Source organism: Clarias gariepinus, chromosome 26, assembly GCF_024256425.1.
Source record: "Clarias gariepinus isolate MV-2021 ecotype Netherlands chromosome 26, CGAR_prim_01v2, whole genome shotgun sequence".
In the NCBI taxonomy this organism is placed as follows: domain Eukaryota; kingdom Metazoa; phylum Chordata; class Actinopteri; order Siluriformes; family Clariidae; genus Clarias; species Clarias gariepinus.
This window is the reverse complement of record NC_071125.1, coordinates 7,597,935-7,619,131: the sequence shown is the minus strand read 5'-3', so window position 1 is coordinate 7,619,131 and position 21,197 is coordinate 7,597,935. Positions and strand designations below refer to the sequence as shown.

General features: G+C 36.9%; 1 protein-coding gene across 7 annotated transcripts in view; it reads left to right on the top strand.

Moving 5' to 3' along the window:
- Positions 1 to 21,197, top strand: part of rims2a (regulating synaptic membrane exocytosis 2a) — a 219,507-nt gene that overhangs the window by 145,195 nt on the left and 53,115 nt on the right. For 3 of the 7 annotated variants that reach the window (XM_053488382.1, XM_053488381.1, XM_053488390.1), the window contains 2 exons: positions 10,349 to 10,455; positions 14,379 to 14,548. In XM_053488382.1, the coding sequence (XP_053344357.1) occupies positions 10,349 to 10,455; positions 14,379 to 14,548 (277 nt within the window). Of the gene's footprint in view, positions 1 to 5,929; positions 6,013 to 10,348; positions 10,456 to 14,378; positions 14,549 to 15,133; positions 15,326 to 21,197 lie in introns of those variants that run through there. The other 4 variants (XM_053488388.1, XM_053488389.1, XM_053488383.1 and 1 more) reach the window with 3 other exon arrangements.

The following is a 21,197-nucleotide window of genomic DNA, read 5'->3' as shown; positions in this document are numbered from 1 at the left end:
GATTGCTCTTCCTTCATCCCTCCATCTGTTTGCGTGGCTCCCTGTCCTTCGTGTGTCACATGAGGGGCACTTTTCCGCGCCTGCGTCTCTCACTTCGCTGCCTACACTCACAACTGACTCTAAGGATTTTTAATATTTATTGATAAACATGTGCCAGCAGTGACATATACAGTAGTTATCAATATTATTTATTCCAGCACACTGATAGTTCAGAGATAGATTGCTTGGAATATGTGAGAAAAGGACAGGCTTGTTTTTTTGGACTGAGTTACAGTGAGAGTACTGTAAGTGGTGTGCTGTGTACCAGAAATTTGTATAACTGCTTGAGATTTTTAACTGTATATGTGACAGTTTAGTAAAACCAACAATCAATAGTCCAAGTTAGCCTAAGAGGGGAAAAGTGTTTTGAGTGTTTTCTGTGTTTGTCTCGTCATGCTTTGTATGAAAGACTGTGAGGAGAGACCAGCCACCAACGGGAGGAAAGGCAAGTGTTGTGTGAAGTGTCAAGTGTGTATTGCAGTGCATCTACTTTTAGATCTTTTGATTCCTGAACAAACGTATTTAGTTTGTGAGTGTGTGCTTTATTTTCTAGCTTTTAGGTCAGTTTAATTTTTTTTCTGCTTCATTTCTCCCTTTCTCTCTCTCTCTCTCTCTCTCTCTCTCTCTCTCTCTCTTTCTCTCTTTTGCTCCACTACTTTGCTGTGAGTATATCTCACACCTCATCATTTTAATTCCCGCTTGTGCAGTGAAGTGTGCAATTATAATTGTATAGCACTATGCATTCTATAAACGGCAATCAAGCCCACATGCTCTTTACTTGACACATCCTATATAGATTGTTCAGTTTGCATTTTAAGGAGCAGTTTGTAACATTTAAAGCCATGTATTTACCTCTACAAGATCAATCCCACAAATCCAAGCAACTCCAGAGAAGATGTATAAGCTGTCATATAATCATATAAAATCAGGATTTGTATTGTGGAATAGCTAAAAAAAAAAAAAAAAAAACCCATGATGTTTGGATTAGAATTAAAGGAGCAGTTGGTAACTTTTATGCAGTCTAACTGCATTGTTCCTTCCCTTTTGCTGAAATAATATTTGCCTTTAGATTGTTATATTTTTTTTTATTATTTAGATAAAAATGTTACAGATGCATGAACCAGTTCCAGCTAGGGTGGAAGATCATTTCAGGCCCAGAAAAATTTTTAAAAACAAAACAAAACAACGTGCCAGTTTAGTTTCATAAAAACATTGCAAAGCACAGTTTTCTTTTGTTTCAGGTTTAGACACACTTTCATATATTGCAGACTACACCTTTGAAGTCATAATACTTCAGAAAGCATTGATCTGTCTAATTAAACATGTTATATTTGTAAATTATGGCATGGCAAATGATGGCTTTTTATTGTTTATTATATGATGATAGCTTAATTTTACCACTTGTGTTATGCAATGTGATTTTAATAAAATTGAACAAGTAACCTTATCAAAATTAGATATGGGTTAAGGCATTTAATCTAATTCTAGATGTTATCTTTTAGTTTAAGACTAGTACTTACTCCATATTGTTTACTCAGATTGATGTGTTTTTACAAGTGTACAACTATAAAACCGTTTTTCTCCTACAGATTGCATGCATCTTATTTGCAATTACAACATTTGACCAATAGATGGCGCAAACTGCTTCAGTGAACGGAGCTGTTCAGTGTTTAACAGTGCTGAACTTGTCAAACCTGCGGATAGTGTTAATGATAATCAGCTCAAACTTAAACGACATCTGTTATAATTAATTTGTAAGAGATGATTATGTATAACTCAGCAGCCCTTTACACAATCCTGACTCACTTGCATAATAAACTCAGAACTGTCTCCTTTTAAAAACCAAAACCAAAAAAATTAACAGTCATTGGGCTGTCATAGGACTGTTATTATGTCATCGTTCAAAAAGCAGATGGTGTAGTTTTTAAAGGTTGGCAAAACTAAATTAGAGAGGATACTATGCAAACCTGCAGATGGAGAGAAAAGCACACTGTAGTGTTTTTATTTTCTGTCCATGTCGTCTGTACTGATTATGCATCATACAGAGGTGACGTGGAAGGACCAGCAGCACTTGCACAACGGTTTGGTCCACCATAACGGCCGTCCGCCACCTCGGGTTCCGCCAGGTTGGTCCTGCTCTGATTGGACCTTTTCTTCCTGTGTGTGCTTTCACCTTTTTTTTCTTTCTAAAACATTTTACTTCCAACAGTTATACAAAGAATCAATTACACATATGCTCTAAATTAAATTACACTTTATATGCGTTTATATAATCAATAAAATTAGAGCTTTTTATAAATGACATCATTCCATATTAACTAACAGATTTAATTGTTTAATTTTATAATTGAATGGGTAGTCCATAATATAATGTTTTTAGTTCTATAATGGGAATTGCAGTTGTATAGTTTTTTCCCCTTTCTTTTAAATTTGCCTATACCTTTTTTAAGGATTTGAAATAAAAGAGATAATCGACTTTTTAGGCCAGAAAAAAAGGCAAAATGCAGTTTTTAACTGTCTTTAATTTGGGATCTATATTACGGAGTTAGAAATTCTTAAGAAAAAAATACTAACTCATTTACATTTGTATTAATAAAATTAATATTATTTAACATCATAGATTAAAATCATTTGTATTTGTATTAATAAAATTTTATTCTATGATTAACAACATAAATTAACCAGATATATATTAATAAAATTCCACAAATTTCCACAAAAATGTCAATTTTATGTGACACATTTAATTGAATTTAACAAAATTTTTAACTCAAATTTTTCTTTTATTTCAAATGTTTTTTTAAAAATAGTACGTGTCAGACGAGGTTCTGTTCTGAAAACTGGCACCATTGCCAAATCTGCCACTACACCCCCACAACCCTAGTGTGGAAAGAATAGAATCAGAAATGAAGGCTTGGATAGTGTGAGCTTGACTACTCACACGCCTAAGAACATTTTACAGTCACATTTATTTGCCGATCCAAAGTGATTTTGAAGTGAGGTCGAATTCGGTGCGGTGCTGCTCAGAAGCGTGCTGCTGAAGAAAGTGCTGGAACACAGACGTGCTGCGAGGAAAAAGTCACGAAGCTGTCCGACTTGACAGAAGATCAAAATAGTTCAATTAAAACGCATGACTAATCGATATGGATAAACACAGCAATGGGTGAGGGTGTAAATAAGGACTTCACAGCTAAATCACAGCTGAAGGTGTTTGTGTGTGTTTCCATGGTGCACCAGCTGTGGTTTGCCCTTTGGAATTTGGAAATGAAGGGTAGGCTAACTTTTGCACTTATCTGTAGCCTTAATGGGGAACGTGCTGCATTAAAGGCAATGAAAGAAAAAGTTTATACTTTAATAAGTACATTATGCTCAAAACAAAACAACGTATGATTTCCTAATTAATTAAGCATAATGTACTTGTAAAAGTGGAACCTATGATTCCGTAGCTCCCCATTAAGTCTACAGTTGAGTGCAAAAGTTATTTACTTTACAAATTTTAAAAAGCAAACACTTTAAAACTGAAAATGGAAAAAAAAAAAACACAAGTGCACTCAGTGTGAAGCTGAGATTAAAAGGTCGAGATTACAGGATTGAGCATTTCATATAATGCAGCATTTCATCCTTTAGATTATATTAGATTTTGTGACAACTCTATAAGCTTTCAACTTAGCTTCTAGTTAATGTGTCGACACATTAAGCCTACTGGAAGACTGCACCTTTGCATACATTTCAAACAGATGCTTCAAAAAAGTACCTTTTTTAGTACTTTAAATCTTAACTGTATAAAGCTCTTGTCTGCAGTAAGAGAGCAACTGAAGCAATTACCGGAAGAAAGGAGGATAGTCTAAAGCGTGCATCGTGTGATTGTGATTGCGGAGGACGTATTAACGTCCGTCTTCTTTACTCTGTATTCTCTGTGCTGTTGTGCCTAATTGAGCCTTATTCCCTTGCTTATGGTTTGACACAGAAAAACAAATTGATTTGCAAATTAAAGTGTTCCTTAGGGCTGCACGCATTCGCTGGCTTCGCCATAGCAACGTAGCAACGTGCTCAGATGTTTCCGTAGTTGAGTCAATGCTTGCTTAGGCACTGAACTCGTTGACATGATCTCAATACGATATCTTCAAGAAAGAGGGATGTACCAAAAGAAAAGAAGAGAAACTTTTTTAATTAACCAACATTGATAATTTAAATTGGTCATGTTGGTAGAAGAAAGCTTCCCCTATATAAAGGAACTACTTAACATCATCTTCATCATAAGTCGTGCATTTGCGTCAGTGTTGAACCCAACTCTCAAATCCCGTCTCCCATTGTGTGGTTCGCCTTCAGTGTTGGTTTCTTCTTTTTTTTCTTTATCCATCTGTGCACATTGCTCTTGTCAAACATTCTGTAGAACTGAGACCATCAACTGCGAAATAGAGGATTTGTGAGCCGCGCTCAATGATGTATCACTTGCAGTGGAGACGATGTTGTAGTACATTTACTTAGAGCTACTCTACCAACTTGGGCAATTTGACTGATCCTGTTTACCGATCACTGATTGGCTGACTCATACGAATAACTGAAACCCGGTGGATATACCAGTATACTGTTGGTTACAATGTAACTGCTTGGCATGGGGTGTTTTTATGTAGAAAGAGGCGTCATAGATTTCTGTCTAGTGAGCAGTTTGGTTTTCAGTTGTGTATGCAGATGTTGCATATTTATTGAAAGTGTTGCAAGTGTTAAAAATGTCACATATACAAAAACTTTTACTGCAGGTGAAGTCGTAAATGAAATATTGAGCGATTCTGATCCAGATTGTGTTGTAGAAACCTTTGAGAGTGATTTAGTCTGGGGATGGCAGCAGCATCAATATACAACCTGTCATTTCTAATTTTTGTCATTTTTTATCTATTCATGATTTGAAACGTAAAGAAGAAGCAAGAAACATGCGATCTGTATGTACTGTAGTTGTACAACTTGGCAACAGAATATCTAAGTGTTGAACATCCCTGAGGCCCTCTAGTGGCCGGCTGTAGTACCATATATTGCCACACCCATATATTTTTGTACCCCTCTACAAATGATTTCTTAAAGTAGTGTTGTTGTTTTTTTGACTCATTGTTCATGATATTTCTCTAAAAGTTTAATATAAAGGCTTTCTGTATGCATTCTGATTTCAAGACTGGAAAGATGAACTCTTGAAAGATAAATAGAGTAATATATTAGTACAGTACTGTTGCAGTAACATGTTGGCTCATATAATTTTAAATGCACTCCGCTCAACTTGATTTATGATAGCTGCGGACCTCATCATTACTAAATCCAGAAAACTAAAAAAAAAATAGCATTATAAGCAGATTTGTGTTCAACTTGGGGATTTGAATATGCATAGGCTGAAGTGCTGTCCAATTAGTGTCATGCATAGCCTAAAGGACCACTTGCAAGTGTGTATGTGTGTGTGTGTGTGTGTTAAGGGACCTATTGTTCTCTAGTTTCCTTCTCATTCAGGGCTTTTGTAGCAGGTTTTGCATCCACAGAGTTACACAACCTTCCTCGGGTGGACCGTCTCACTGTCCTCTCTTCTACGCCTCTATCCTTTTCTCTTCAGGTCTCTTGGGCTCAGTGTCTGCATGTCTGCTCCCGCTATTAACATCACTTGATCATTTCCAGAAGGTTCTACCTCAGAATGTCACCTCTAAACTCTGCCTCATTTACTGATTTTTGTTTTAATGCTTCTATTCTTGTTGTTGTTGTTGTCGTGGTTGTTGTGTTGTTGTCCTAATGGTACCCTCTTTCCTGTATCCTAACCCGACACCTTTCATCCTTTTTAACACTCCTCTTCGGCACCAACGCACAAACATACGTCTTACATCCATGTCCTCTGTGTTTGTGTTTGTGTATTGTGTGTGTAATGTGACCCCTCCTTCCCAAACGTTCCACAATAACCCTCTTCAGAAGACATGGAGTCGACTACTTGGACAAACTCAGGTCTGTCTTCTCTTCTTTTCTGCTCCTTCTTTACTCATCGCTCTTCTTCCTCTTCTTTTTTCATTCATGCCCATTAATCCTTTAGCTCAAAGAGGATCTGAAATGAAAGTGTGTGTGTGTGTGTGTGTGTGTGTATGAGAGAGAGAGAGAAAACCTCAGCTGTCAGGTCATCTGGCTGTACATCTGTAACGTGTTTGATTTTAATTAATGTAATATACAACATTAACACTGTAGGTAAGTGGACAGACTAAATATCACAGAGAGCTGGATATTTGCAATCGCAATAACCACCTCCGCTTCTTCAAGGTACATCAGAGTTGAGCTTGACATGATGAAAATATATACAGTATTTCAAAATATTATATGGTTAGGCCTTGTAGTTTTCTAAAAATGTCATGAAAGATTGGAAAATTTCAATAGAAAAACATGTCTGCCTTTTCCACTGTCCAAGCACGTACTATATAACTAATATGTAATAAGTACAACATAACAATTAAGTACATGTATTTTTTAGATTAACTTTCTACCTTTTTCCACTGCACAGACCAAAAACTTCTAGCACTACAAAATGGAGTTGCTGTTTTACATTGCTCACAAATCCAGTGCTTGGTATATACTGTAACTCTGTTAAATTTTTTTTATGTCATTTTGAGGAATATTTGGACTTTTGGCTCTGATTTTCAGTCCAGTTCTTGTACCTGAGCCGGTTCAGATACTGTATATGTTTTTGGAGCAGACAGGGTTAAGGGCCTTGCTTAAGGGCCCAACAGCTACTTAATTTACTTTTATATAAAGAAATGAACTTACTGAAACAGTACTGTAGCTTTAATCCACCTGTAACACAACACTTTGCCAAAGATTCTAATTTTTAAATGATATAAGTCCATACACTGATCAGCTATACCATTAAAACCACTGAGAGTGTACACCATCTCTCCTGGGGTGCGATACAGTAGATTAGGCATATATTAGGATGTATATGTTCTCGAAGGTGATGTGTTTGAAGCAGGAAAAATGAGAAAGTATCACATAAATTGTGATAACTAATCAACTGGGTCAGAGCAGAGGTCTTCTGGGGTGTTCCTGGTATGCTGTGGGTAGTGCCTACCAAAAGTGGTCCGAAGAAGGACAACTAGTGAACCAGAGACAGGTTCATTGTCCCCAAGGCTCATTGATGATTAAGTTTTGACGGTGAAGGTTAGGCTGTCTGGTCTAAGACCATGGAAACCTGTACAGTAGATACTCCACTACACTTTATCTCTACAATTTGGCACATACTGAAATTAGTACACTATAGTGAATCTGCCCTAGTTTTAGACACAGGCTTCACCTGATAGATTAGTCAAATTTTTATGGGAAAGAATTAACTGGAATTGAACATGGTAATAGTAATCCAAACTATATTTTCAGGATAAAATGTTAATAAAATAGTTTTATTGTTCATGATGATGATGATGATGATAAGTTTGCTTTTACTTTGAAACGGTACTGTGACTGTTCCAGTTGTTACTCAGGTTGCTGGCTTGGTTGAGTCAGGTCTTGTGATTGAATGTGCATATCATCATAAAGATGCCATCAGTCATTCACTAGTTAACTGACCCTTGGTGACCTTTGGTTCCAATCTGATTGGAAGAAAGTCATTCCAAAAGTGGTGACATAGAGCATAACAGCACTGAGACATTTAACCATACTGTATGTATCACTCTAACAATTATTAATTACACCAAATGTCAGTCACCAGCATGGGTGAAAGTTAGTTGGTACGGTAAGGGCACTACCTGGTGTGTGGAAGAAGGTATAATACACTACATAGTGCACTAGCTTTCCATTTAACACTACAGTGGTACCTCAGGACATGAAGAATTTCCGCCTTAAAAAAAGAAATTCTGCAAGAAATTTGCCTCGTCAGGTGAAACATTTTTGGCATTTAAGCAACTAAGCCAAACTGAGCACCTGCTTGCGCCTACATTGCGAGTATGTCTGGGAGGCGTTCAAAACTTGTTTGCGTCAGTGGAAAGTTCACATACTTTTTTTTTTTGCATGGCAGCAAAAAGAAAACGGTGTCACTTTCAGTTTAGTTTATAAAGCAGCCAGTGCCAAGAGGAATCATAAATTCATGTAAAGTGAGATGTAAGATTTAATAGCCATTATTTCATATTTTACTTCATTCACATGTCTTTTCTAAATGTTTCGATTGTATTTACTGTATATGCAAAAATTTAATTATAATGTTGGAAATTTGTAATATTGGTAATACTTTTGGGTGGCTGCGAAGGACTATCTGCATTTACATTATTTACTGTTACGTAATATGAAACGTAATTTTAAGAACACGCCTCCGGAGCGGATTGAATTCGTATGCCAAGGTACCACTGTATTAGGGATCTTGGTCGCTAACTGTCAGTCTGCCATCCCGCTGGTGGCGGTTAGATAGCTCTGAAAAATTACTAGTTAAATCAACAAACAAATCCTAATCTGTTAATAATAGATGGTGTTTGTGGAGCGGTTGTATAAAGGCAATATTACACTCAAGGTGCCTCTTGATACTATCAGGATATCTTAAGGAATTGTATACAGTAATGATAACAAAGGGTGTAATATTAATAACTTATATTTTAAATGGTAGTATTTTTTGTAATAATCTTTATAGGACTGTTGACGGTAAATTAAAGGTTAAGAAACATGCATTTAAAAGCATGCCATAGTTTCCTTCCCCCCTTTTTTCCTGCTTAATCCTCTCACAGTGTAACTACGATGGCCATACACACTCGTGATGAATAGATTATATTAACCTTCATCAGGATTAATATAATCAGGTTTCAGTTAAGCAGTCAGTAATCACAAATTAAACTGGCTTCTTAGCAGTATGGCCAATAAATCAATATCAGTGAATTGCTGATATTAATTATCATTAGGCATGTGAGATTTCTTAATGTTGTTTTTTTATGTCTAATAGGCTGTAATCACTCATAGACTGCTTTGTTTTTCCCACTTTGTTTCCTCCATCTTTCTTTACATCACCATCTTTATATATGCAAAGTAGAGAGAGAGAAAACAAGCCCAGAGAACCAAGATAAAGGTAGGCCAGATGGGTTTTTTTGGCAGCACTGATGCCAAAAAAGGAGATTTCCAGTTGGGAAATCATGCCAGAAGTCATATTAATGGAAACTGTTATGATAGAGTCTGTGCCTTTTAAGATTATGACTCAAGATCTTTTTCTTCCTACTGTATGACTTAAATACCTGAGAATATCTACTTACATTAAATATAAAATATTAAGGAAATTATTATTTTTATTTATTTATTTTTATTTTTTTAATTTATAAAAATTAAAAATGAACATAATTAATGTAAACTAAATACTTAGCACAAAACAACATGAGTGCACCGATAGTACTTATTTTTTTTGTGTGAGGACGTTGTATAGCAAAGGTTCACAATAAAAGTAAGGGATTTTCAGGGTTTTTGGAAAAATAACTTTACCTGCTACAGGTAGCTGAAAAATTCTTATTGAACCTATTAAAACTAGGTATATATATATATACAGTAATTTAAATATGTTGTATCTTAATATAAATTTTTTATTATACAAACATTCTGGATTAAATAAGCAGCGGATGAGATGAAGCTCCGCTATACAGTTCTGTACAAAAGTCTTGATTTATCTTATATTTCTTCATATTTTGCCTCTAAAGAGCCAGAATTTCTTGTATTTTGAATATACTCCTGAAGAATAATCCGCCAGGCTTCTTGAAAAACTTAATTTTTTTAATTTCAGTAAAAATGTTTGTGTTTTTGTAATTCCAAAAATCATCTAACTTAAGGCATGAACCCCAGTTATAAACAGGTGCAGATGTTGACAGATGATCAGGCCGGTGATTAGTGTACTGTAGATGCTGAATCCTAAATGATTGGAACAGACGAGAAGGGAAAAGAGGTTGCTGCTGAAGTTGTTAGATAAACTACCAATTCTTTTAGTGTAAAACATTTGTTCCCATTTATTTAATTTAACCTTCATCACGTAATGTAATTTATTATAAAAGAAATGACGGGTGGCTCAAGACTTTTGCACAATACTACATATTTTGCCAAAAAAAAAAAGAATGACATTACCTTTAAGCTGGTCCAAAATATAGTAGACATGCTACTTTTCCATCTCCTAATCACACATCATTACATTTTTACCTAGGCCTGTTTTAGTCACCCTGCTTTTACCATTCAGGCTTTCCCACACCAAGCACCATCAGGCTTTATAACCACTTTCCTTCCCTCCTAACACACAAATACTGTACACTCACATTTTTACACGTATTTACCCTTGTTTCATGTCTGCCAGGTGCTATGGAAATGGAGGAGAGGACACGCCAGATGAAGCTGAAGGTGGACAAGTATAAGCAAGGAACAGGCTCTGACTCCCGCCTGGAGCAAGACCGCCACTCAAAGGCAAGTCACACTGTCATGTGTAAGACCATACAAATAGAAAATCAACCGTCTGTGCAGGTGTTCATGCAGTAATTCAATCAGGCAATCATGTGGCAGCCGCACAGTGCATAAAAGCATACAGATGCAGGTTCAAAGGCTTCAGTTAATGTTTTTGCATCAAACAGCAGATTTCAAAGGATGAAATGTCAACAGAACAATCCCTAGAGTCCCAGTAGTAAAAGCATTTTTTTTTAAATAATGAGATAACCACTTTATACAATTGGGGTGAGCAGAAAAGCATATCAGATTACTCCACAATGTTGGAGGTACAGGTGCTCCAATAAAGTTATATTAGTTTGGATAGTGCACACTACTTAGGTAAGTAGATGATTTCAAGATTTGTTGCCTGTGTATTTAATGTCCTGCACCCATTTTACAATGTACTTACTCTTGCGTACTGTGATTTGTTACACCGCAGTCCTGGAGAAATTATTTCTTCTCAATGTACGACGATAACATTGCATAACACTGATCACCAACTATACACTAGGAAACTCCTGACAGGATCATGAGCATCAAAAGGCTTACCCATTCCCACAGGGATCAAAGGCAAGCCCTTCTGGTCCGATCCCACAGAAAAGCCAATGCAGCACCACCCGCTGAAAGAGGTCCAAAGTTGTCCCTAGGTGGTTTCAATGTTTATGGTTTTAGTATCATGGCTGATCGGCGTTTACAAGCTGTATTGAGGAATGACTGTAAAAATCCAATACTGAAGTTGAATTACGTGAACAGCATAGAATTGCATATAAATGTCACACTCCCACTTTCTACAATTTCAGTTACGTATTCTTTACAAAAATGCTTCGAAATGCCACCCCTAGGACTTGTACAGCTCACTTACCCTGATTTTAAGTAGGCCAGTATATAGTAATATAAAGTAGGCTAATGTAATAACTTTATCTAGGCAAACTCTTACTGTTCCTGTATATCTACAAGTCACAACATTTGGAAAACACTCTGTATTGTTACCTAGATAACAAATAATATCATTTAATAAAATAGCAAAGAATGGAATTTAATAACTGGTTAGATTAAAACAGCTCTACATTTCAGACTCAAATCAGTTCTGGTGCACATGGAGCCTGAGAACATTCATTAAATATAGGTAAATGTCTTGGACAGCTTACAGTTTTACTTGTGCAGCTCCAGCTAAAGAACATCTCAACCTACTTCTGTAAAAATAGATTTCCACTTCCCAAGCATTCCAACAACTTTGTTTAAACTCACTGTAATCGAAAACACCACTCGCGGTCAGTTTTATTATCAGTTTGTTATGATGTTTTTTTCAAATTGGCCAACTCAGGATGATTTAAAGCACACCAATGTACAATGATGCTAGGACAGATCATGCAGCGGCCTTCATAGGAACTCAAAGAATGGACTGTTACGCATTAACTAATGCTCAAGGATGTACACTCTGTTCTCTTTACAAAGAACAAAACTAACCTTGTTCTTTGTTTGAAATCCATGTCTACTGAAAACAGGTCAAGAAAAATTGTGTATCATTTAGGACACTGTTTATAGACAGACTGTCTAAGATGGCCAGCATTATAAAACCGGCGACACGGTTGCACAATAAACAAACTTTCCTGACCCTCAAGTTTGAATTGTGTCTGTAGAGAAAACAGAATTCAGGACAGAAGGATTTGAGTCACCAGTTTGAGTGTGATTTGTGAGTTAGTAATTGCTAAAAGATATTTTGGGAAAAGTAAACAAAATAGATTACATTCTTTCAGAACGTTATTAAAAAAATATGATGATGGAATTATGGGTAGGTTTGATGGCTGTAAGGGTGGATGGATAGTTTATTGGGTTGATGGTTAGCACTGTCGCCTTACATCTCCAGGGTCGAGGATTCGATTCTTGCTTTGGCTATGTGTGCATGGTGACTGCATGTTCTCCACATGCTTGGTGGGTTTCCTCCAGGTACTCCGGTTTCCTCCCACAGTCCAAAGAAATGCAGATTAGGCTAATTGGCGTTCCTGAATGCGTTCCCAGGTGTATGAATGAGTGTGTCTATGTGTGCCCTGCATGGATTGGCACCCTTTCCAGGGTGAACTGCTCTCCTGGGATAGGTTTCAGGATGGATGGATAAAATGGATGTACGGATGGAATAAATGGGTATTGGTTGATATTAGTAATCACAGTATCACATCAGGAAAGTTGACACATACAATAGAAGATTATTTTTTTAATAACACGATGCCCCAAGTTGTTTTATTCCTCTCGTTGTACTACAGCAATTTGACGGCATTTTCAAAATTCTCCTTAATTTACTCAAAAGAAATTCCCACTTGTCTGACAGTTCTCCCCTATCTAATGCCAGCTACCAAGCAGGGGTGGTGAAGGCTGTTGTGTTTCCCCTAAAACTAACCATCAGCTTACTGCATCGTTTTTAACTGCTGCAAAAACACATTAGGAGGAAAGTGCTATCCGCCCAGTTCCACCTGCATGAATTTACCGATGCCCATGAGTGGCTACTGTCACTATGATTGATACAGTATTTGAGAGCATGCCTGACTGCCAGTTTTGCCTTATAGGACTCAGTTATGGCATCAGGACTTTTGGTTTCTAGATTATAGGGTGAACACTTTTTTCTTGTCGTGCCAATATGAAGCCCCGCAGCAGTTATAATTAGTTTTATTGATTAAGGAGCACTGCATCCTGTCATATCGTTTTGTTGTTACTTACATTCAAGGTTTTCTCCATGTCATTATCTTAGCAAGCAGAAGAGTCTCTGATACGAAAAGCTGTGAAAAGAGAAGTGTGACATGCAAGTACAATGAGACTTTCTCAATAGCTTTGGTGGACATGTGGCCAGATGGCAAGTGAGACAGAGAGAGAGAGACGAGAGAGACAGCATGTAAAAAAAAGTGTTAAAAATCCTGATACAAAAAGGTGATTTTTCATCTTCGTGTTTCCTCTAGGTTTATTTATTTCACATCTGCTCTTATAGAGGAAGTGTTCTAAAGTTTTTTTTTTTGTTGGTGGTGTTGTTGAATGATTATGGATTCTAGTATACTGTGTGGGTTCTATTTGAACCTCTGGAGAAATATGGTTGGATGTTGTGGGTGGATGGATGGATGGTTTGATGGATGGTTTGGAATGGTGGGATCATTGCTTAAATAGCTGGAAGGCGGTACTGTAGTTGGAAGGAACAACTGATGACCAGTCTCTGGGTAGGTTGGATGGATGGATGGATGGATGGATGGATGGATGGATGGATGGATGGATAGGTAGGTAGAGTGATTGATGCATCAACTGATATAATGGTAGGTCGGAAGGGAGGATGGAAGAATGGAAGGATGGGTATACAGTATGTATAAGACAATTTAATGTTATTTAAATTTCTCCCAGAACATAACTAAAAAAGGAATGTTGGATAGATAGGTGGATACATGAATGGATCACTGGTTGCATGGAAGGAAGATAATGAATGAGTGGATTAAATGGTGGAGGATAAATCACAGGGTGAATTATGCTCAGGTTACATTGATTACTGGATGGTTTGATGGGTTGATGGATGGATGGATAAATGGTTATGTAAATGTACTATTGTTTGGAAGATAGAGGATGGATGGATAAATGGATCAGCCGATGGTTCATAGATTATATGTGGACATGAAAATGGGAGGGATGAGTAGGTTTCTCGATAGATGTATGGATCACATGATGGTTCGATAGGCAGGTTGTAATAAGGGCTATATGGATAAATCCCAGGAAAAAAAATAAAGTAAAGTAATAATCACATTAGTTACATTTCTTTCAGAATGTGACTTCTTTGTAAAAACATGTTTCATTAAGCTGTAATACTGACACTGATTCCTGTACTGTATCACTTATTAGAAAAGCTGATCTGAGTTTGTCCTTCGTATTCTCCATAGCATTCTGGCAGGGATGGGAAACACGGGTTGGACAGTCTTTCAGCCAAATCTTCCGACAGCGACGTGAGTGACGTGTCCGCTGTGTCGAGAAGCAGCAGTGCCTCTCGCTTCAGCAGCGCGAGCTACATGTCTGTCCAGTCGGAGCGGCCTCGAGGCAACCGCAAAATCAGGTGAGACTCTGACAAAGGTCATGGGGGGTGTTTTGCCAGAGATGGGTGACTTAGTAAATGTTTATTTTGTCTGTAAAAAAAAGGGCAGTTCCGAAGTTTTCGCTGCTGAAAACCTCTGTTCTTGCTTCCTTTATTAAATCAGGAAATGCTATAATGACAATCTGTTTCCTGAATGTGAGTTCAGGTTTGGTTCTGTATAAGCATCACCGGAGCCAAACATCTGAACTTTCTTATAATAGACACCAGTCACTGGCAAACTATAAATGGCATATGAACCCTTATGTTAAGCATCTCCTTATTTTTTTTCTTTTTGTCACATTTGCTCCATCGCTTATATAAATATTCTAGACCGCTTATGGATGGCTTATTACACAAGCTAGAGATGAGTCTTTAGGGCATCCATTGCTGTTTTGTACACAGAACGTGTGGGTAATATTACATATATCACTCTGTGCTATCACGTTTATAGAGCATATTTATGTATCATGGCACCATTGTATATATTGTTTATTTATTAACTTATTTTTTTGCTTGTTTTGTCTGATTTCCCCTTTTGTGCATGGCATTCACCTTTCCCTATCCTAGCAAAACAATGCAGGGCCGGAGCTTCTCCCAGGAGGGGGAGGAACTCTCTGGGGATGTGTTACGTGAGGAGGAGGAGGGAGGGGTGGGAAAAGATTGTGGAAGCAGGCAAAAGACAAAGACGCATAGAGTAGATAGAAAGGCGGAGTCAATTGAGGATTCGGCCCAGAGGAGGGTCTCAGACAATGATCTCAGGTAAAGTGCTATTAACGTGGTACCTTCTGTATCCCATGCTGGCCCTATCCCCTCAGGCCCTAACCCTCTTTTTCTGTTTTTTCAGTTTTCAATCTATTTTTCACTGGCCATAGTATACAGTAAAACCATGGTTAGTCAACTATTTTTAATAATGTTAAACGCCTTGGACAAAGCAAGGCACTTTTTAACAAGGCATCAGGCATAGACAACAATTAACGAGATTTTAAATTACTTAGGTTGAGTAAAGAACTATTCAACGAGTTTTAAAAAGCTCAAAGGATTAGATTCCTGAATTGCTTAAACATTTGGTGAAGTTGCATTAGGAAAAAAAAAATACAGTTGAATTTAATAGCGCATTAGGGTAAAAAGGGATGTGCATGAAGTGAAGCACCCATCATGCATAGTGGCCGATGTACAATTTACATGGCAATTAAATAAAGTCAGCTGACTACCTGAATGTGCTGAATGATTAGGTTATTCCACCCGGCCACCACATTGCATGCTGTAATCAAAACTAAACAAAATCCTTTTTTTTTTTTAAGCCAGGCAGTGTACAGTATTTTAACCATCATCTAGTCTATGTTGAGTGAAAATTGGTTAAATGTATTAGGGCTGCATAATTTAATTTTTTTAAAATCGCATTATTTTTATTTGGACACATACATGTACTGTGATTGTAATTTAAACTGCAATATGTAACTATTAATGCACCATTTACTGTAGTATTCAGTCGTTAAATGTACCTAGACTAACAGCAAACAACGGCACAATTGATACAGTTAGAAGAATGTTTTTCAATTTTTATTGTTTACTTTTTTTTTTATTCACAAACCCTGCAGACATTTATAACTATGCATTTATTTTTTTTAATTTTCTGCAGGCTTTTGCAATTAGATAATTGCACCGTTCCATATCGCAATTTACATTTTTTTTATTAGATTAATTGTGTAGCTATAAAATGTAGTATACTTTTATCTAGAATTGGACAGCAATAAGGGAAATAATAAAGCAATATCCAGTTCAGGAGAAGTTTCCAGTTTGCATGTTTACAGTAAATGCACCCAAAAGCTACTGGTCGATTTAGTAAATTACAACCTATGACTTACTATTCAAGGTGATGGGCTAAGGGGTTTACTGTGTCTTAATATACTAGTTTTGGTTTTAATTGTCATATAGCTATACTTTGTAACATTGCATTGAAGTAAGAAATAGAAAGGAAATTTCAGATTAATGCAATGAAAAATGACATGGTGAACAACATACCATTGTGCTGATCATTGTACATAAACATCAGCAGTTCTTTGGAACAAAGCTACTGTGTACAGGAGACATAGTTCACTGAAGTACTGTATGTGTTAGTCTTGGCCATTAAACGTTTTGGGAAGACTAAATCTTAGTCCTGCATGGCTGGTTTGCTTAAATAATATACAAACATGGGCATTGCCAAAATGTGTCAAACTGAACTCAGTTTAATGTCGCAATCAGCCGGACTGTTTGCAGTTAATGTTTCACCAGCGGTACACAGACCTTTGCTTCGATGACGCTGTAGCCTTTATCCAATTGCTTGTTATGCACTGGAAACTTGGTTAAACGAGCACATGGGCACATGTACAGTTTTCTAATAACAACAACATCAAGCTGGGCTGAGCTGAACTGTTTGAAAGCAAAATGTTATAGGCGTCCACGCTGCTATCTAATGCTCATGTTTCGCTCCATTACTCACTGTGTGCTGAGATGTATATCCATTTATCAAAAAGAAAAATTATGTCATGTGGTACACTGGAGGAATTGCAAACGTATTTCTTTTTTTCAGTAAGAGGCTTGTGTAATATTTAGGGAGCATGTGTCAGCAGGAACAGGCTTGTTATGTAATCAAATGATTCACAACCGGCACATATATGAGTCAGTAAAAGGCTCATTAAAAATTACCATATAGGAATATTACCATAAGGTGAGCATGCATAATAAGTCTAATAATGTTCTTGTTTTTTATTAGCTGGAATTGTACTTTTAGGGGAAAAAGCTGTGTCACATCCTGCAAAATGCTAGATGTTATGTAAAATAATCCAATCAGGTTCTCTAAAGGAATGCATAAAGAAGCTGGCTGAAAGTATTAGGTTTTTGCGTTTAGAACTACAATCAGTCCTTTGTCCTGCCAACAGTAAAGCATCCTGAGAACATTTATGTATGGGATTGCTTCTCACCCAAGCGAGTGGGCTCACTCACAATTTTGCTGAAGAACACAAAGAATGGTACAAAAACATCCACTGAGAGCAACTTCTCCCAACCATCCAGTTTGGTGATGAACAATGCCTTTTCCAGCATGGTTGAGGCAAAAGTGATAACCAAGTGGCTCAGGGAACAAAACATCAACATTTTGGGTCCGTGGCCAGGAAACTCGCCAGATCTTAATCTCATTTAGAACATGTGGTCAATCCTCCAAGGTGACTGGCCAAAAAAACTCACAAAAAATTTTACATTTATTATGCAAGAGTGGGCTGCCATCAGTTAGGATGTGGCCCAGAAATGTGATTGACAGCATGTCAGAGTGAATTGCAGAAGAATTTTTATTGATTCATTGAATAAACTTAATGTAATTGTCGATATAAGCCTTTAAAACTTGAATGAAATGCTTGTTAGGTATACCATAACAACATCTGGCAAAAAGATCTAAAAACACTGAAGCATCAGATTTTGTAAAAATAAATATTTGTGTCATTCTCAAAACTTTTGGCCGTGGATGTAGACCACATGGAACATATATTAAAAGACATCACACTGTATTTTCCATATAAAAGCCCTAAGTGTAATACAGTATGTGTATTTTTACTAATTAAATCATTAGAATTGTTAAATAGGATGACACTTACTGTACTTTTAGTCATAAAAACACAGCTTTAAAAAAAAAGAAGCTAGTTCTGTCACATGTGCTACCCAGACACAGTATTGCAAATGATGTCTGTGTCACCATGGGTCAATATGGGCTGCAGAACATTTGGTGTGTATGGACAGAGCTTTAAAAGTCTGAAAAAAAGAAAAGTGCTCTGCTCAAAAGTATACTTTTGTATAGGAAGAATATATATATATATATATTTCACCGGGTTCTTCCTGGAATTATCATCAATCCAAAATTCCCTTGAGGTGCTGTTTTTATTCAGAATGTGTAGTCAATAGGCATGCATTTGTAAATAATGCATCAAACCTCACCTTTCATTCGAACATTAGCTAGAGAAATATAATATAATGGAATGGTATGTTATTACCCCAGGGAAAACAATGTGAGATGTTTGTATACCAGCCTTGAATGCTACTGTATATTGGGATTGAAGTTGCTGGTTTGCATACTCTTGCTTGGTTGATCAGCTGCAAGGCATCTGTTTAAGCTTTAATGATACTAAGTGGGGCAGTTCAGACTTGTGGCTGGTGAGGGAAATCTTTTTATGCCCAAGATCTTCTCCAATAGGGGAGAGAATTCTGGTAAAAGTACTTAAGTGCATTAAAAAGTCATCAATTGCTCATACTTCATATTGCACATAGTGGACCCACAAGACCATCATTAACCTAATTAGAAAGCAATTAGAAATGTAGGGTTACTGGGAATTTGGAATTGACATCATTTGCTATTTATACCTAGAGTTAAAACAGGAGTAGTTAGTAAAGGGAAGTGTTACGAGAACAGCCATCAGGTCACTGTATGTAAAAAGGTTTTGCTTTCTCAGTAGTTGCTATATCTGTTTTGTTCTTCTGTCTTTGTAGTAGAACTAGAATATTTTTTTTTTAATTACATTTAGTCATTTAACAGATTCTATTATCCAGATCAAATTACAAAAGTGCTTTGAAGTTTCTGTCATTGGATAGATCCTTACACGGGGTTACTAGGATAACTAGAAGTAAAACGTTGCTTAATCCCTGAGAGATGGTGGGACTAGTCAAGCAGTGTTGGAGGATTTAAGGGAAAGGTGGTGCAGTGCAGGGTGCGATTAGACTGTTTTGAATTTGATGCAAGCAGCTACAGGAAACCAGGGGAGGGAGTAGAGAAGTGAGGTGGTGTTCATCACTGCCACTGTTCTGTCATTTGGTCATTGGGAAAAAAAGTAATAGTAAGTGGGGTCTTTGACAAACAGCATATACACCAGTCATCCTTTATAATATTAATTCAATTAAATTTTATTTGTATAGCACTTTTAACAGTTGACATTGTCGCAAAGCAGCTTTACACAGTCAAAAGAACTATTTAAGTTTGTATGAGATGTGAATGTGTATGAATCACAATGATAAGATTGTCCCTGATGAGCATGCCGAGGACGACAGCGACAGTGGCAAGGAAAAAAACCCTGAGATGGTAATTGGAAGAAAACTTGAGAGTACCCGAACTCAACAGGGAACCCATCCTCATTTGGGTGAAACAGAGAGCAGGGATTGATCTGCATCATACTGTGTGAGACTGGAAGTTCAGTATAACAGGAGATGTGATTAAGTTAAAATGGAGTCCAGTTCGTTATTGGAGGCTCTGGTAGACTGTAGGAAACTCCAGTCCTGAACTATCGAGCTACTGAAGTCACAAGTCCTCAGAGAACAGCTGTCTTTGTGGAAAATAAAACCCAATATAGTGTACTGTAGGTTTTCCTTGTGCCACTGGGGCAGCTCTGGCCCTTTGGTTCATGACTCCTACAAGACCTCTGAGGGTGTGTGGTGGTGTCTGGGACCAGGACGTTCTTTTGGGTGCAACAACCTTGAACTCTGCCTGCTAAGCACTAAGTTATGATTCACTGGGTGTTCTGATATCTTTCCATAATGGAATGCAAGCATTACCTCTTACTGGAGTAAATTGTCCAATGGAATGACCGCTACATCTTCACAACAAGGAAGTATGCAAGCATTTCTGACTTAGCTTGACTAAAAACATTGTAAACTGCAACATTAGCAAAGCTGACCTTGCCTGGCATCAGAGACCACATTAGTTACAGTATGCTAGAGCATTAAAACAAAATGAGGTGTTGTGTCTGTATTTTAGTTAGCTATTTAGCTGGATAGTGGCCAAAGCAAGGATTTATTGTGTTTGAGCATGATTAATGTTTAATGCAGTTATCTGATCAGGTGAGCAAAAACTAAATGTAATGCTATATCTATTTTTTCCATGTTAAAAACTAATTCTTAGATGTCCCCGGGCCCTCTGTGCTTCTGATTTTGTCGACAACTAAGAGCCTGTGCTCCTTACTTGTCGAAGAATCAGAAGCTCTGTTTCCGCCTATGAAGAATCAGAAGCTCTGTTTCCGCCTATGAAATGTAAAATTGCCTGCTTTCATCAGAAAAACTTTTAACCTAAAAATTTTTTAGCATTTCATATAACTGGTGAATTTTATGAAAGGGTTTTGTTTCTGCTACTTTGCCTATCTTTGGTGCTAGATAAAAGCAGAAATTGTTATTGGAATTTTCATAATTTACTGGAAAGGTTCCTAAAATGTCATATATTGGTATAATTAAATCCACACATAAAAAAACTTTTTAAAATTAGTCATTTAAAGCTCTTAAATATCTGAATACATGAGTAGTATATCCCAGTATAGTTCTAACACAAAATAGTCAATTATTTGTTTTAATAGTCAATAGATTAGTCTTTAGTTAAAAATACAGTAGTCATTAGTTGCAGCCCTATTTAGGAATAAAATATGACCATTTATTTGGATCACCATCTGGCCATGCAGCAATTTTGCATAGACATATAAGAGACAATAAATGCTAGAGTCTGTAATATGATACATACAGAGTGACTGGCATTTGATCAGTCTGGAGTCTTGACGATGAAACAGAATTTCATTAGCATTGCTTTCATGCTAATTGTTTTGCTGTTGCACACATTTATTTAAAGGTC